The 17,316-nt window shown below is 36.1% G+C and overlaps 1 protein-coding gene across 3 annotated transcripts; it reads right to left on the minus strand.

The window, feature by feature from the left end:
* Positions 1-443: 443 nt before the first annotated feature.
* Positions 444-15,393, minus strand: MTRF1L (mitochondrial translation release factor 1 like). Of its 3 annotated transcripts, XM_045544596.1 has the most exons (7): positions 15,043-15,393; positions 10,404-10,483; positions 7,702-7,885; positions 7,060-7,223; positions 5,468-5,585; positions 3,971-4,107; positions 448-2,947 (listed from the first exon to the last, which is right to left on the minus strand). In XM_045544596.1, the coding sequence occupies exons 1-7, from the start codon at positions 15,299-15,301 to the stop codon at positions 2,747-2,749; spliced, it is 1,143 nt and encodes a 380-aa protein (XP_045400552.1). In that variant the 5' UTR covers positions 15,302-15,393; the 3' UTR covers positions 448-2,746. The 3 variants fall into 3 exon arrangements, with proteins under 3 accessions (XP_045400554.1, XP_045400552.1, XP_045400553.1); XM_045544598.1 differs by lacking the exon at positions 15,043-15,393 and having other exon boundaries at positions 444-2,947; positions 7,702-7,860; positions 10,404-10,484; XM_045544597.1 differs by lacking the exon at positions 448-2,947 and having other exon boundaries at positions 4,025-4,205; positions 15,043-15,331.
* Between the last annotated feature and the right edge of the window lie 1,923 nt (positions 15,394-17,316).

Raw genomic sequence — 17,316 nt, forward strand, 5'->3', positions numbered from 1 at the left:
TAAAGAGCCAGGCACATTTTGTTGCATACTGGAATAATTTGTCAGTCTTCAGTTTATTAGGTTAATCATTGACTTTAAATGATATTTGAGCTTTAATTGATTATAATAAAATATTCATAACTGACAACTGTTCAGTAGGTTCATGGGCACCTGTTAATTTCATCTTTAGTAAAAAACTTAGAAAGGGCCATTCTGAATTTTACTAGATGCCAACAGGTGTATACACCTGTTTCTTCCTCCATATAAGTATGAATCAGAATTGTTGGGTTTTTAGGTGCAAAATGAAGTGCATAGAAAACTTCCCTTAGTCTTTCATCAAATTCTTATTGCAGACCTACCACATGCAAAATATAGTGAGGTATATGGGAATATTTGGAACATGGTGCTTGCTCTTGTGCTTACTATCTGTGTGCTTGCCACATAACAGACATACTAGATGCTCAGTACATAATTTTTGAATAAAAGGATTATAAGGTGTGAGGGGAATAAAGTATACACAATAAGGGTATAATGGAATACTGGGTGAGTCAAATACATTTAAAGTTACAGTGGGGATTTTTATAGAGCAGAGATGTTAACATCTATATGCTAGGATAAGGGAACAATCTATAGGACAAGATTTCTTAACCTCAGCGATATTGACATTTTGAGTGACGTAATTTTTTATTATGGGGGGGCTGTCCTGCACATTGTAGGATATTTAACAATTCTCCCTTCCAGTTGTGATAACAGTCTCCAAACATTGCCAAATGTCCCCTGGAGGGCCAAACTGCCTGTGGTTAAGAACCACTGCTAGGGGAATATCTTTTGAGGATATGGGGATGAAGGAGCCCTTCCACAGCAAAAGGAACAAAATGGGGAAAAGCTTAAATGCAGGTACATTTATCAGAAAAAACTGATGTGGCATAAAGGAGTTGGTGTATAAAATGGGCTAATACAAAGTGATGCTGGATACAGATTATGGATGTATTGTATGCACAAGTGAGAGTTGGAGTTTTATTTGGGAGGAAATGGGGAGGTATTACATTATTGAGCAAAGAATGACAAGATCAGAGTCTTGCTTTTTAGAAGGATGAATCCAGCAGTTATTTATATGTAACCAGAATTAGAGAGCAGATAGGATGCAGGGAGAAGTCAGTTTGGAACAAGTTTCAAATATGAAATGTTTTCATGTTTGCTTAGTGTTTGAAGTAAATTACAAATATTGTGACACTTTTAAATATTTCAGCTTACATTTCCAAAACATGGTATTCTACTTAAGCATTACCATGCAGTGCTACTTAAATGTTACCATGCTTAAGTAGCACGGCAGGAGGAAGGGGGTTTTCTTGTTTCTCCTCTTCTATGGTACAGCTGCCTGCGGTGCTTTTGGACACTGGGATGGTTAATTTTATGTCAACTTGGCTGGGCCACAGGGTGCCCAGATATTTGATCAAATGTTATTCTGAGAGTTTCCGTGAGGGTGTTTTTGGATGAGATTGACATTTAAATCAGTGAATTTTGAGTAAAGCAGATTGCCTTCCATAATGTTGGTGGGCTTCATCCAATCAGTTGAAGGCCTGAACAGAACAAAAAGACCAGCTCCTTCCAAGCAAGAGAGAATTCCTCAACAGACTGCCTTTGGACTAGAACTGTACCATCAGCTCTCCTATGTCTCCAGCCTTCTGGCTCATATTGCAGATCCTGGACTTGTCGTCAATAATCACATGAGCCGATCTTTATAATGGTTCTGCTGCTTTGGTGGTTCTGCTGCTCTGGAGAACCCTGACTAATGCAAATACCTACTGAGGCTTACTGTCCAAAAAGTTTTGCTCATACCCTACCAGGTTTGAGGTTCTCTGCCTACATGACCCGATCCACCAACTTTACACCAGCTCTGTTCCAGGGCAGCCCAGGGATCCTCTCCATCACTGTGTAGGCTGCAGCCACACCCTCTCAAATAGGCCTAAATTTACCTCGAGGAAGGGGAACTCCTTCCAAGGGTGTTCTTTCCTTGGGTACTCCCTTTCAGTCCTAATGTATGAGTTCTTTTATCCCTCTTAATAGCTAACTCCATTATCAGTTAACATTTCTCTATAGAAATTAATTGGATTCTTTCTCGTGACTGATACAGTATTTACTGTCATATTTCATTTTATATTTGAAGTTTATCATAATCACAATAGAGTTAAACCCAATTTTTGATTACCCATTCAATATTTACATATAACAGGACAAAGGACTATTTTCCTTTGCCTACTTCTTGTAACGATGAGTCCAAGATTGACACAGTCATGATGACAGATAGTCCCCAATTTACAATGGTTTGACTTATGATTTTCTGACTTTACCATGGGTTTACTGGGACATAGCCCCATCTTAGGTCAAGGAGCTCCTACAACTTACAAATGCATCTCTCACATCATCATAAAGATGAAAAATTGTTAGTTAATCCATCCTTAAGTAGGGGACTATGTGCTGTGTTGTGTTGCTAGCATTAAATGAATTTGACTTAAGATATTTTTGACTTATGATGGATTTATTGGGAAGTAGCTCCATTGTAAATGAAAGAAGATCTGTATATTGTATGTTTTTTACTAATGCATTAAGAAGTATTTATGTAAATTATCTGTCTTGAGAATATGCATATTACTTCCAACTGTGTTAATTCTTGTTTTTCACAACAATACTGGTGAGAATTTGCATATGATATGACTTGCTCTAGTAGAATTTTTCTAAGCTATAAAGTCTTTAATAACAAATCTACTCAAACTTTTTGGGAAATAATTTCTACTAAAGATTCATAATCAGCATAGTCCTTCAATGACTGTACAAGTTCATCCAGTAAATAATCTCCTTGCATAAAAGTTTCAAGATCATGTAGTGACTTGTTTATTCTGTGATCTGTGACCCGGTTCTGTGGAAAATTGTATGTTCTTATTTTCTCTGACCTTCCTTTATTTCCAACCTATATGTATAAAAAGAGATAATGAGATACAGTTAGATTCAGGGCAACTTCAACCTATGTTTCACTTACTTGGAGATTAGGTTCTTGATTTATAACATGAATCAAAATGTAAGAAACAAGTTTTAAACATTTTGAATCTCCAAATGACGAGAATATGATACAGAAAAAAGAACACAGACTTTAAAATCAGATCAATATTAATATTTGAATCCTATCTTTGCCATTTCAGTGCTCTGTTGACTTTAGGTAATTCACTTCAACTTTAAACTTTAGTTTCCCCATCTGCAAAATACAAATATCTACTACACAGTGATGATGTATCTTCTCTGCATTAATGTAATCATCTTCAGTGGTGTGAAGGTGAATTGCCATATTGAGGAATTTTTTTTTTTATTTTTTGGAGACAGGGTCTCTCTCTGTTGCCTGCATTGACATCATCATAGCTCACTGCAACCTCCAATTCCCAGGCTCAAGAGATCTTCCTGCCTCAGCCTCCCAAGTAGCTGGGACTACAGGTGTGCACCACTGCGCCTGGGTAATTTTTTTTCTATTTTTTTGTAGAGATGGGGGTCTCGGTATTTTGCTCAGGATGGTCTTGAATTCCTGGCCTCAAGCAATCCTCTTGCCTTGGGCCCCACAAAGTACTAGGATTACAGGCCTGAGCCACTGCATCCAGCCCATATTGAGGAATTCTTAAAAGGCTCTGTAGTTGTAAAATTAAATACTAAACAGGAGGAAAGTAAGTTCAGTACACTTTCCAACTTTCTACTTTTATAATTTCAAAGGACTAAAAGTGAAGGGGGACTCTGGATCTTTTTCTGGTAACTTTAAAAGTCTGACAAAAATGCCTTTGAATATAGAAAACAGGGTAAAGATGTTAAGATTTCTATAAAACAAGCATAGCCCTTAGTTAAGCTACTTGAATTTTTTTATTTGGACAGATATTAAAACAATTTTGACATATATAAAAACTGAGTTATCTAAAATATTTTTGTTTAAAAACATTTTAAAAATTCATTTTACCTGAATCTTTCTAGCATTGTATCTTTTACTTGTTTCTTCTTCTAGATGCATGCTGTACAGTTTTGCACGTAACTTTTTCATAGCCATCTCTCTATTTTTCAGTTGAGATCTCTCTTGTTGGCATTCAGAAACAACACCTGAATAGTGTTATGAGAATTAAAGAGTTTTAATAAAAAATTCTTCTTTATTTTTTATCAAGGAATACTCCTTTTCCTTCTTATCCTTTTTCTTCTTCCTTTAATAAATGGAAAAAACAGGACTCCAATAAAAAATAAACTATAAACTTAATAAATTGTATAGTTTATCAGAAAACTGAAAATTTAACTTTGAGCTATAGCACAAAATATTTCCATATTGAAGGTATCCACAGTAAACAATAAGCATAAATCATTTAATATGGACTGTTTTCCCTCAGCTAGCTACTAAAATGTTTTTAACATATTACTAGAAGTTAAATATCCTATTACTAGAGATAATAACTATTAATATTTTTGAAGATTTCCATTTTTTTCCCTATTCCTGTTTACATACCCTGTATTATATAAGACATCACCAAGTTTAACATGAGGATTTTTCTGTAACTAAAAGAACAAAATTATAGCAATCCAGCACTCCCAACCAGTATTGGTTAATGAGAATTATGCCAATTTGAGATCAGTCATAGTAAGAGATTCTTGTATTATTTCTAGATAACTGAGGCTTGCTATCCATATACTCTTTATCACATGTAAATCATTATAGCAATATTTGTAAAACACATGTAGTTCTGCCTACTAGTATACTGGAGACTCTTAAGAAAGACTGAGATGCAATCTCTGTGTGTTAACTATCTAGAATCAGATTCCCTGGAGGTGGGTGAATGAAATTAATGGAAAGAAACCCCTGAAATTATATGCAAAACCTTGCATGTGTGTATGTTTCTAGGTAGGAAGTCCAACACTTTCACTTTTCAAAGGAGTCCATGTTCCCCTCCCCCTGACAAAAGACTAAAATCCAGTGATTTAGTGCATTTTCTGATAAAGACCCTATAATAATTACTTCACTGTGAGGATTTTTTTTTTTTAAATTTCAGCTTATTATGGGGGTACAAAAATTCAGGTTATATATATTACCTATGTCTCACCCATCCCCCCGAGTCAGGACTTCAAGCATGTCCATTCCCAGACAGTGCACATTACACTCATCGTGTAGTTATAGGATATTTTTTTAATAGCTAAAACTGTTAAGTATAAACTTCAGAAGGCCACTTGGAAGGACTACCCACACCTTCTACTCATAGTCACTAACATGGAAATTTCCTGGGTTCAGATCCCTCTCTCTTTAAAATTATCCTACAGAATATCAGCTAAGGATTCCAAATAAATCAAGTATTTAATACCAATTCTTAGCTGTATACATTCTTCTGGTAATTGAAGATCTATTTCAATGGGAAATTAGTCAAGTCATTCAGAAATTGATTTCTTTCTTCAGTGTTACATTGAAGGAGTAAGTACATACCTGTTGGAAGGTGAACTATCCGGACAGCACTGTCTGTGGTGTTTACATGCTGCCCCCCAGCTCCACTGGCTCGCTTAGTGTCAATTCTCAAATCTTTAGGATTAATCACCAGATTAATCTATGCAGAAGAAGAAAAGTTGGGATTTTAAAAAATTACATATACCAGTTGTATAAAGCCAAGAACTACCCATTTGTAAACATATGTCATGTACTGAATTCATACAAGATTTGTAAGGTTTAAGAATAGAAAGTAGTTGAAATTTTTTTAAACTCTTTTCCTTTTTGGAAGAGTAGGGAATCAAAACAAAACATCATACCAGATGAAAACAAACCAGTCCTAATCCTCATAAAATGAGATTCTCTTTGAATTTCTCCCTTCCTACCACAGGAACAGCAGAACTTGTTAATAGCAACTGTTAGAAATGTGACTATATGAACTAAAGTGAGACTGTAGAATTTTTCTGAATTTAAAAAGACTAGCAGAGAAAAAACACAATGCTAGCTTGAGAACTATAGGAAGGGTTTATTTTGTTTAATTTCAAACATATTTGGAGGCAGAACTGAGGCAAATGGAAATGGAGTCACGGGTATAGACTCCATTCATGAATACACTGGGATCTATGTCAAGACAATGCTCTGTGCTGGTAGCCACCATCAAAAGCGCTCAAGTTTAAGGAGTATTTTTTCATGAAAAACTATGAACCACTCTGACATTTCAACAACCCTGGCAATAAGAATCCTACAATTCCCTAGGCCCTCCAAGTCTCCCCACGTGACTCCCTCTTACGTTTGCTAGAAGAATTAGATGATATGTGGACCTCAGTCTGCTATCTTTTCTTGAAAATGCTCTCCTTTAACTACTTACTTTCTCATAGGCGTCACGAAAATTTGATCTAAAGAAAGCAGCAAGATGTAAAGATAGGAACTCCATTAACTCTATTACAGAGACTTTTTCCCAAAATTAATATAGAAACCCTCAAACTTCCTTCTCCTCAAACCATTTTATTTCATTGTCAAAACAAAATCAAATATTTCCTACCACTTTTCACCAGAAAGGAAATTAAGCAAAAGAACTTCTAAACTATATCTTACAAATATGGATTGAGAATGTGCTTTGTGAGAATAAAGTATACTCATTATGAACACTGTATCAATATATTTCTATTTTGATGTGATTGGGCTACGAAGTAGCAATTCCGTTAAGTAATTAATTACCATGTTAAAATAGGATTCTTGCTATTAATATCCTGGGAATCAGTCACACAAAAGTTATTATAAAGGCAACCAGTCCATATTTAAATATGTTATTATTTCACCTGTAGAAATGGCCACACAATGACATTAGTGGAGAAAAAGTCATACATAGACAATGCAAAATTGGATCATTTATAAATCCTTAATTCTTATCATTTATTGTAAAATTGTAGTTTTTGGACTGAGATAATAGATTATCAAAAGCAACTCAAAATACGTGAGGAAGACCAAATGATAAAGGAGATACTCAATTCAGTAAGGTCTGAGTAAACTCTGGAGGCAAGACATTGTGCTAGGCCCAGAAGCCCAAGGAGAGGGAGGGGCTTATAATGCCTTACCTCAGTAGGCTGGGGTAATATTGCCACAGTCATGGTGCTAGTATGGATGCGGCCTTGCTTCTCTGTCTTTGGTACTCTTTGTACTCTGTGCACACCTCCTTCAAATTTCATATGCTTATAGGCTTCTGAACCCCCAATGCTGGCAGATGCATGTCTAAGGCCACCTTGAAAATACAGGGAAAACAGAATTCTTTTTATTATTCCTGCCATTTATAAATAATTGACCATCACATCTACTATCTTGAAATATATTTAAATGAGTCACAAAAGGATATAAGCACAGAGATTATAAAACATTAAAATAGTGTTTTACACTTAATCTTTATGCTTACAGTTATTAAATATAAAGCATTTATGGGACTAATGAACTAATGTCAATAACAGATCTAAAAGACCACTTTTAAAGGCCATTAGTAATTCAATAGTTAACATTATTGAATGACTATCCATTACATTTTACAGGCCGTTTCAAAATTGGTATATTTACATTCAAATTTATTAGGTAAATGATGAGCATAAAACTACACAAGCTTCCTTACAGATAAGTTCCAAAGCCTAGTCATGATCTTTCCCACCCTTTTCCTAAGACACGTGTAGATAAAATCTATACTTTATCTAAAACAAACTGACCAGTTCACTGACCTATTTCACTTGGAAAATATTCCAGGGTTTCAAAATGCCATCTTTTAAAAGCAGCATATTGCTGATACATTTCAAATATCTCTGAAGTAAACAACATTGCCTCTTGACCCCCAACTCCTGCAGTCACCTCCAGGATCAAATCATTTTCATCTGTTTCTTCTGAGGGAACCAAAAGTAAGATAATCTGTAAATACAAAAATATCACCCCTCCTATAATTAAAAATTATTTTAAACATACCCCCCCAAAAAGCTAAATGATTAGATTCAGGAATTTTAAATATTTAAGTTTCTTTAAGCAAATAATTTAATATTGCTGAGGACTGTTCAACCATCTTGCCAGTCAGAACCATATAATACATAACCTCCATAAAGTATTAATGTTACAACTATATTATAGATGCTGTAAGATTCAGCTAAAACTTACAGCCTTGTTTTATTGTGAGTTCTTGTATGCTTTACATCAATTCTCTACTCAGTTAATAAGAATTAAGTGCTTGCTGTGAGTAGGACATTATACTGTGTGTAGAATGCAAAAGAAGATTCTGGTCTATACTTTTGAAATTTAAGGCCTAAGGCAGAAAAACAAAAACATTCTAGATTGTATCTGTATTTGTCTTAAGCTTCCTTAATACAGGAGAGAAATTTGTAGCTTTGAAACTGAAAAGGCCCCTAGAGATAATCTGGTCCAATTCCCTCATTTTACATGTAAAAGAAACTGAGGTTAATGGAGGATAAATAACTTGTTAAAGGGCAAAGCGTTAGTTACTGGCCTAGCAGGCACAAGAACTTAAATCTTTGTGCCCAGATTGGTCTTCCTACCAGTGTAATAGTATGTTTCACACCTAAGTTTGTACCAATTACGGGGATCTAGAATAAAGGCTTCTTAGATTAGGTCAATAAGAAAAGCTACCAAGTTATTGGTTCTTTAATATATGGCAGGCATTCTGCCAAGCACTATATATACTTTAATTCTTTTTATTTATTTATTATTTTAAGAGACAGGACCTCACCCAGACTGGAGGGCAGTGGCACAATCATAGCTCACTGTGGCCTCAAACTCCTGGCCTCAAGCGATCCTCCTTCCTTGGCCTCCCAAAGTGCTGGGATTACAGGCATGGGCCACTATGCCAGGCCACATTAATTCTTAAAACAATTTTGGGTAGGTACTGTTAACAGTTCTACATTAAGATGTGAAACTAAGTTAAGAGGGGTTGATCTTAATCTAGTTAATCTAGTTGCCCAACATTATACAACTAGAAGGTGGAAGACGTGGAACTGAAACCAAGTGTACCTCAGTTCTTAACTGTCACACTTCACCTTGGTCAGGAGCTGTACTTATTACTACTTTTCCATCTCTCTAGCCTATGCTAATACAATGTGATCGTTCACATCTTGAACTAACAATAGATTTTACTTCGCTTTGTTGGTTAGCAGCCACTGAACTGTGTAACCTTTAACACATACGTCCTTCAAATTCACAAAAGATTTAGAAAATGGGTAAAAGGCAAGCTACACTAGACTTTTCACCCTATAGTGGAACTCTCCCTCTAGAGTAGGTTTTAGGGACATTAATTTTTAATAATTTGCACATTTGGCTAAAAAAGAGGCAGAACCTCAAAATTAAGCATTCCCTTTCCTGGCTCCTTCCTCACTTTAACATGTTCTTTCACCTATACTGAGATATAACTGCTGTCAACCTTTAATTTCTGCTTTACAGAATCAGCAAAGAGTGGTTCTAATTTCATGATTGTTCTTCATCTAATTCCTATATGTTCTCCTGAAGCTCTCCTGGATGTAAACCAAAGGAATATAATTCAATTCTTAAAATCCTAAGGGCCTATTCTTGGTCTGGCATTCTCACAGTGCCAGAGACAAAAAATAAATATTCCTGCCCCTGAGGAGCTCAGTCTACCATCACTCTGTAACCTCTTCTACCCAGTACTTACCTAAACCCCCTTAACACACTGCCTGCCACACCAGAAAAAAAAAAATTTTTCCTTCAGGCCATTGTGTTTTATGATGAAAATATAATACAAAATTCAAAAACAAAATGATCCTTTCTAATTTAATGAAAATTTTGTTATTTTTTATCATTTTCTGTGCGTGAGTTATATGCAAATTGAAAAATAGTTCACACAGCTCCCAAGGTGAAGAGATGTGAGTTACATATGCTTCACAAGGCCCCAGGCTCAAAACTAGCATGAGTTAAATACAACTCACAGGGCAATTAATGTGTTAAAAACCAAAAGAGGGGAGATATGCCCATATTTCATCATCTTTCCAAAAAGTGCTATCAGTGTAACATTTGTCTGTTCTTTTTTTAAAAAAATAGATTTAGGGGATATAAGTTGAATTCTATTACATGTATATATCATACAGTGGTGAAGTCTGGGCTTTTACTTTACTATAACCCTTTAATATGATTAAAACAGAATCACATGAAGTGTAACCTTTGCTTTCTTTAAAAACCAGTTTGACAGTGGTGATCATCATTTCATAGCGTATTCATGTATCAAAACACCACATCATACACCTTAAATATATATTTTTATTTGTCAATTATACTACAATAAAGCTGGAAAATAAAAACCCACAGTTTATTCTAAATAGTAACAAATTATTTCTTGAATTGTTTTTATAAACCTCTAATAAAGTGCATAACTAACTGCACAAATGCTTTATTTTTTGCACAAATACCATACCTGATGCTTCAACTGAGTTATTTCTTTTTGACACAGAGTTATTTCATTTTCTGCAAGTTTCCTTAAATCTTCGTTCTTATCTAAGAAAAAAAAGGCAGCAGTTAAGTTGTTCTTAATTAGTATTAAATTGCCAGAAGACTTAAAGTTAATAGTTTGATTGTTATTATAGCTGAAGGAAAAAAGAAAATGTCTTATCCTGTCCTTTTAATAAATGCCATTAATTAAAAGTAGCATTTTATGCATTCATTTTCATAAGCATGTGGGTGTAAAAAAAAACAAAAAACTTTTTTTCTGATGATCAAAGTATAAGAAACTAAAAATAAATAAAGGCTCTGTGAAAAATATAAAGCAGCTAAATTTTTCTATAATTTCACCTCTGTAGTCACATTAATAAATATGCTTTTCATTTTCCAACTTAGATTATACAATAAAAAATGAATACATTAGCTAGTTAGAAGGGGAACAAAAGTTTCCAACAGTTAAACTAAAATTGAATTAAAAATTTGAAAGTTATTTATTATTAGTAAATGCTTCATTAATATAAAATAAGTATTCACCCAAAAACATTTATTAGACTCTGCCTAATGTTTACATTATGTTTACATGAAGTATTCCCCTCTCTGGCTTTACTGCTATGTTTTCATCTTTGAATTCTAATTTTTTCCTTACAAAATATACTTTTTCATTCCCCTACCCTATGGACAATATGCAGCCTATAGAAAGGAGGAAGGAATGGGGAAATTTTTTAGCTATTACAAATTATTCTCTATGGGGAAACTCTTTGTAACGAAGTATCAGTTTGTATGCTTATCTATTAAAAACCAACCATGCTGGGAACTGGGGATAATACACATATAAGACCTGCCCTCAAGGCAGGATTATTTAGATAATTTTAGTTTCTTTATATTTTTTTAGAGGAGAAAAAACTCACAAAGACTAGCAACTTAAAACACTGTGAACAAATATTAAAACAGTAGCATCTTGAAGGAATTTCATTTGTTTGTCTTGGGGATGGGCAGAAAAAGGAAAGAAAGATTAACTCAAGGAGAATGACAACAGCAAACTTCAGACAAGCAAGTACAGGAAGCATTGGAAATTATTTTGGCAAGCATAAGGTATAGCAGAAATTTGAATCAGGAAAAGGAAAAATGAATTCCAGCCCTAGCTCAACTGCTAAGGTGCTCTCTTAGGGCAACAAGCTCCACTTCTGAGTCTCATTTATGTCAAGAGTATAATGGAAGTTCTAATGTGTCTTTCAGTTCTGAAGTGCTATGTTCTGCAAGGCTAAGAACATTGGAACTAGAGTCTAGAAGTAATTTGATCTTAATACTACCTTTTATTTAACCTAGTATTCCCAAAATATTATCATTTCAACATACAATATAAAATTATTAATTTTTTAATACCAAGCCTGAAATCTCTGTGTATTTTACACTTACAGAACATCTCAATTCAGATTAGCCACAAACAGATGGTCAACAGCCATGTGTGGCTAGTAACTACCCTACTGGACCACACAGCTCTAGAGGGTTTAGACTGAGGAGTAATTCGTAGTAACATGTGAGTCCTTTAATTTCTCTTTCAAAATCATAAATCAGCACATGTTTAGTGGGCACCTACTGCATGCCTGCCTTCTCCTTCCCCTCTGCCTACAAGGATACAAAGATGTTTAGTTTCCCCATTCAAGAAAGGGTCCTTTTCTTTTCAACCCCTGAAGTAACTGCATATTGTCATCCCTCTTTTCCCACCAAAATTTCTAGAGATAAAATGTCATATTTATTTTTCTGCTAACTCTAATTTACTTTTTAAGTTGTTAACACTGGATTGAATAATCATATGGACAGTGGTGATCATTTCATAATATATGCATACATCAAAACACTGCATCATCACCTTAAATATATACCATTTTTACTTGCCAATGATACTCCAATAGAACTGGAAAATAAAAATAACCCAGTTTATTCTAAATAGTAACAAATGAAAATTATTAAAATCACCAGTGACAAAACTACCAAATCTAATGACTTATTTCAGTGTGAGCTGAAAAGGCAAGCTTTACCTTTTTAAGTCAGATAGTGACAATCCCTTACTTCTTGAAATTTTCTTTAATTGGTTTCTACAGCTTCACTTATTTATCTGGTTCAAGGTCCCAAAGCTTTGCCTGTTCTTTCTTGATCTTTTATAGCTTTCTTCTCTGCCTGCTCCTCAAATACTATTTTTGGCCCTATTAGGCTTGTTCCCATGTTCACAAATTTTCCCTGAGTATTCTCATCTACTTCTAAGGTTTTAATTTATCATGTACTATGTATCCTGAGAGCTCTCATAGGATTATTCAGGCTCAATTTTTCTCCTAGGCCAGTAGTTTTTTTCTCCTAGGCTAGTATGTATATCTTTATCTGAATGTCCTTCTTGTAGGTTATTTTTAACTTAATATACCATTCAATGCACAACTCATCTTTTTCCTGAATTTGATCCACTGTTTATATTTTCATTTTAATTAACAGTACCACTCATTTTCTGAAGCCAGAAGCCTAAGACTTTTCTTAGACCACTGTCTTTCCTTCATCCTTTTCAGGACATAAGCCACCAAATCCTGTTGTTCCCCAGAATCTCTTGGGAGTCAGACCTGTGCCTGTCACCACCTCTCCCTTGGGCTGTTTCAGTAACCTCCTCCCTGGCCTTTCAGCCACTAGGGTTTCTGGAGAATACTCCAATTCATCTTCAACACTGATGCCAACATTAACTTTCCTTTAAAAAGAAAAAAAAAATCTCACTTCTCTGCATAAAAACATATGCTAACTTTCCATGGTCTATAGAAACAATTACAAATTCTTTGTCATGCAGGGTTCTTAATTGTCTTTCTAGTTTCAAGTTTCTATTACATAATCATCTCTCACACCTATTCTATGCTCCTGCCATATCGTATTTCCTATTTTGGTACCTTTACCTGTCCGTGATGGTCACCTCTGCCTTCAATTTCCTTCTCTTGCACCACCTGACAAACTCCTGCTTACCCTTCAAGATCCATTTAAATGCAGCCTTTGCTCTTATAACACTGTGCTCTTTACTGCAAAAATTAAACACTAATACACTTATATTTTTACTTCTTATGCATCTCTCTCCCTTATTAGGTGCTGTAAGCTCCTAAAAGTAGTTCCCTAATTTTTTGGTAGTTGTGTGTGACACATAGTAAGAACTTAAGATTTGATGAATGACATTTTCTATTGTTTAAGCTGAGTTGCATTCTGTCAGCAATAACTTTCTAATATTCTGTTAAGTTCTCTGTAGTTTGATTTTTAAAATAGCTAACCCTTAAATTCACTTGGATTTTAAGTTTGGCTTAAGTAATGAAACCAACTTAATTATTCCCCAAAAGATATTTTTCCCAATACCACTTATTAATCTTTTGTTTTTTTTAAAACTCTAGGAATGCTGCTTTTCTATTTAATCACTTTAGACTCTTCTTAACTCTCACTTACACTACTGTGTTAGCTGTGTTTTTCCTGGCATCTTCAATCCCATTTCCAAATTGGCTTCTAAACTGCCACAAATCAACCTTCCTAAGTGACCAAACTAATTCTGTTACTCACTCCCCAATCTAAAAGCTTCTGCTGGCTCCTTTCTGCCAAAAGGATAAAAACCAACCTCTTAGATTAGTATTTGATTCCCCATACAAAATAGTTCCAACCTGCCACTCCCCATAACCTCATCTCTCTTCTTCCTTGGTTAACAAAGTACATGAGATTTGCAGCCCAATCCCAACTCCATTCCTTATAAACTGTGTAACCTTGAACCGAGTTATTTTACCTCTTTATGCCTCAGGTTCATCTTTTGTTGCATGGGGCTAATAGTCCCTACCTCATAGTTTGTTAAGTGAACTGGAGGAGTTGATGCATAAAGAAAACTAAGCAAAGCCCATAGTAAGGGATCAATAAAGGAGGGTGGGCCTTTACATCTCTGTAATGCCTTCCCAACACTTTCTTGCTTTCCTAGTTATTTATTCATACATTTATATCTGCTCTCACTTATCAGCTGTTATTATATGTAATTAATTCTTTCTCCAGTAGACTGCGACCCTCTCTAAAGCCTTGCTACCCAAAGTGTGGTATACGGACCAGCAGCTCAGTATCCCTAGGAGCTTGTAGTAATGCAGAAACTTAACCCCAATTCCAGATTCAATTGCGCGCGAAACACCGTGGGGAAACTTGTTAAAAATACATATGCCTAGGTCTCCGATTCTGAGTCCCATGTCTGGTTTTAGCAAGTACTGCTCCTGATACTATTGTAGACACTCTCCATACCACTTTGAGAAACATTGCTGTCAAGCCCAAAGCGACAGTACATTATTTGTCCTTAGTGAGCTAATGAGCTTCTGCCAGAGAGTACGCAACAAATAAGAGTCAATTTAAATTCTGTGAAAGGGAGCGAAGCACGAGAGGGCCAACAGGAGAGGATGGGATCAAAACGCACATGCATAATAAATAATGTCTTGATTTCTGATCCAAAACAAAACCAGCTGAAGTGAGTAGTTTCAAACTCGGGGAGACTGTGGGCACCTGGCCAATGGCTTAGTGGAAAAAGCAAACGAAGAGTCAAGAATCTGCTCTGACATCGCTCTCCTGGGCCCGGCCCTTACCGTGCAGTAGTTGCTCAGTCTCCCGCAGCTCCTGCTCCTTCTCGCTCAGCCGTTTGGCCACCGCCACCAACTCAGGCCTCCTGACCTGCAATTGGGCTTCAGACCCTGCCTGGCGCTCTAGGAAGGTCCGCAAAGGCCCGCCGCTGGAGAACAGTTCTTCCAGCGGCGGGCTACCGCAGCTGAGAAGCCTGCGGGCCGGCCCCACAGTCGGGCGTGCCCGGAAGCACCGGGCCGCAACCCACAGCAGCCTGGGCCGCATCGCTACTCTGAGATCGCGCAGGACGACCAGGACAGGAAGTTCCGGACAGAGCAGGTCTCGCGACACCACACAGAACTCGGAACTAAGTACGAGGGAGCCCATGGCCTGCCCTGCGCATGCGCTGTGTTGTACGGCCGCCCGGAAGCTTTGGTGGGAACTTCCGGCTAAGGCTGAAGCTGCTGCAGAATTCCTGGAGGCCAAAAGTTGAAGTGGCCAAGCAGAGAACAGTAAGGGCTGGGCTGTCAGCCCGTAACAGCGGGACACCCCCGGCCTTATAACACGTGCCCCGGCGGCGTGTTGGGCTGGAAGGATAAAGCAACAAGTTGCCGCTCTGCTGGCCGCGAGGATTTGTTTCCCAAGCACTGAATGGAGTGTTCAAGAACCTCTGCAGGGGCAGAGGTCGCAGCCACTGAAGTCTCTCCCTAGTGCCAGCCTGGCCATTAGTCTCCAATTTTAGGATGGTCCTGTGTGTGTGTGTGTGTGTGTGTGTGTGTGTGTGTGTGTGTGTGTGTGTGTGTTAATTTCTTTTCCTTCTTTCCTGCTCATATTTTTCTTCTGCAGTGGGTCAGGTTCGTGTTAATGAGGACGTGACAAGCGTATTCTAAGACAGCCGAATAAATTTACAAAATCTACGTTCCTGCCTGCATCTGCCACGTAATGGACTTGCTTTCAAAAGATTTTCTTCCTTACCTGCACGTTCCTTTTCCTAGTTTTCGCCAGCTACTTTTTAAAGAGGTTGGGTGAATCTGTCTTAGAACAAACTACAGCACAACAAAACCTTCAGAGACCCAAGTCTGGTGGCCCAAACCCCATCCCTTCGCAAAAAACTGCACATAGCAGATAGGTGTAAAGAATAGTAAAGTTTATTGGTATAATGCTTTGCAGTTTTCAAAAGATCTAGTCAGAGTCTAGCACAGAAACGGAGATGATGGATTTAATACAAGCAAGACCGTCCTGGGAATGTAAGGGCTGAGCGCTCAATGTGGAAAATACTTATTGCCTGGTTTGGTTAGGGTCTATTAAATGCTGTTTCACTGTTGAGAGAAAGGACATATTGAAAGAGCTTCTAAATTAGTTTTAAAAAATTAAATAAACAATGAGAGCTCTTAACAAGGTTAAAAATAGCCTTGCATCATTTAATCAAAACTATTGAGGTTAAGTATAAAATTCTTAGAAAATGAGTTTGCATTGCCTCTCTATTCTTCCCTCACCATTACATACAAATACAGAGTGATGTGGAAGAATGAAATGACTCTCCAAATAACAGAAAGCAAAAATAATTTTGCTACTTAAAAGCTCCAACTAATTACCTCACTTCTTCATTTTACTGTGTGTATTCAAGCTACACTACTTTATAAAATTGTTTCGCTGTAAGATAGTATTTGAATCTCATTTTATTTTAATTCTGATCTGAGTATAAAAAAGGATCGGTAAGGTTGTTTATGTATCTATCAGGAATAGTTATTTCCCAAGTCTAAACTCAACTTTGAAGTTTTTTTAACCATAGAAATGGTGGGAGTCATTTGAACTCAACATGATAAATCTTTCAGCTGAATTTTCAAAACATAATATTTCAAGAATATATTTTATTATTTATAAAAGGTGCAAAATTATAATAAGCAATAGCCTTTATAGAACAATGTAAAGAATCTAGCCAGAATTTATTATTTTCTCTCAGGTGTCTAAGCACTTTAAGTAACACATATAAATGTACCTTTTGTTCCTATAGTGTTTATACTAATGAGGAAATAGTAACTTGTCTAAGGATACATTGGTGATTTCTTTATTAATTCAAAACACTTTAAGAAAGTCAGTGTATGCATATGCATTTTTACAATAATATCCATAGGTTTTCACAATATTGTCAAATGAAAACAGCTGTAGTTTGATTTACTTTGAAAATTCCAAAGAACTATACCAGTTTGAGACATCTGAATTTTCTTACATTATTGACATGCTCAAATTTTATTACATAGTGAAAATTCTAGCATTTTCAGGAAGTATATTATGGTACA

Source organism: Lemur catta, chromosome 2 (genome assembly GCF_020740605.2).
Source record: "Lemur catta isolate mLemCat1 chromosome 2, mLemCat1.pri, whole genome shotgun sequence".
Taxonomy (NCBI): domain Eukaryota; kingdom Metazoa; phylum Chordata; class Mammalia; order Primates; family Lemuridae; genus Lemur; species Lemur catta.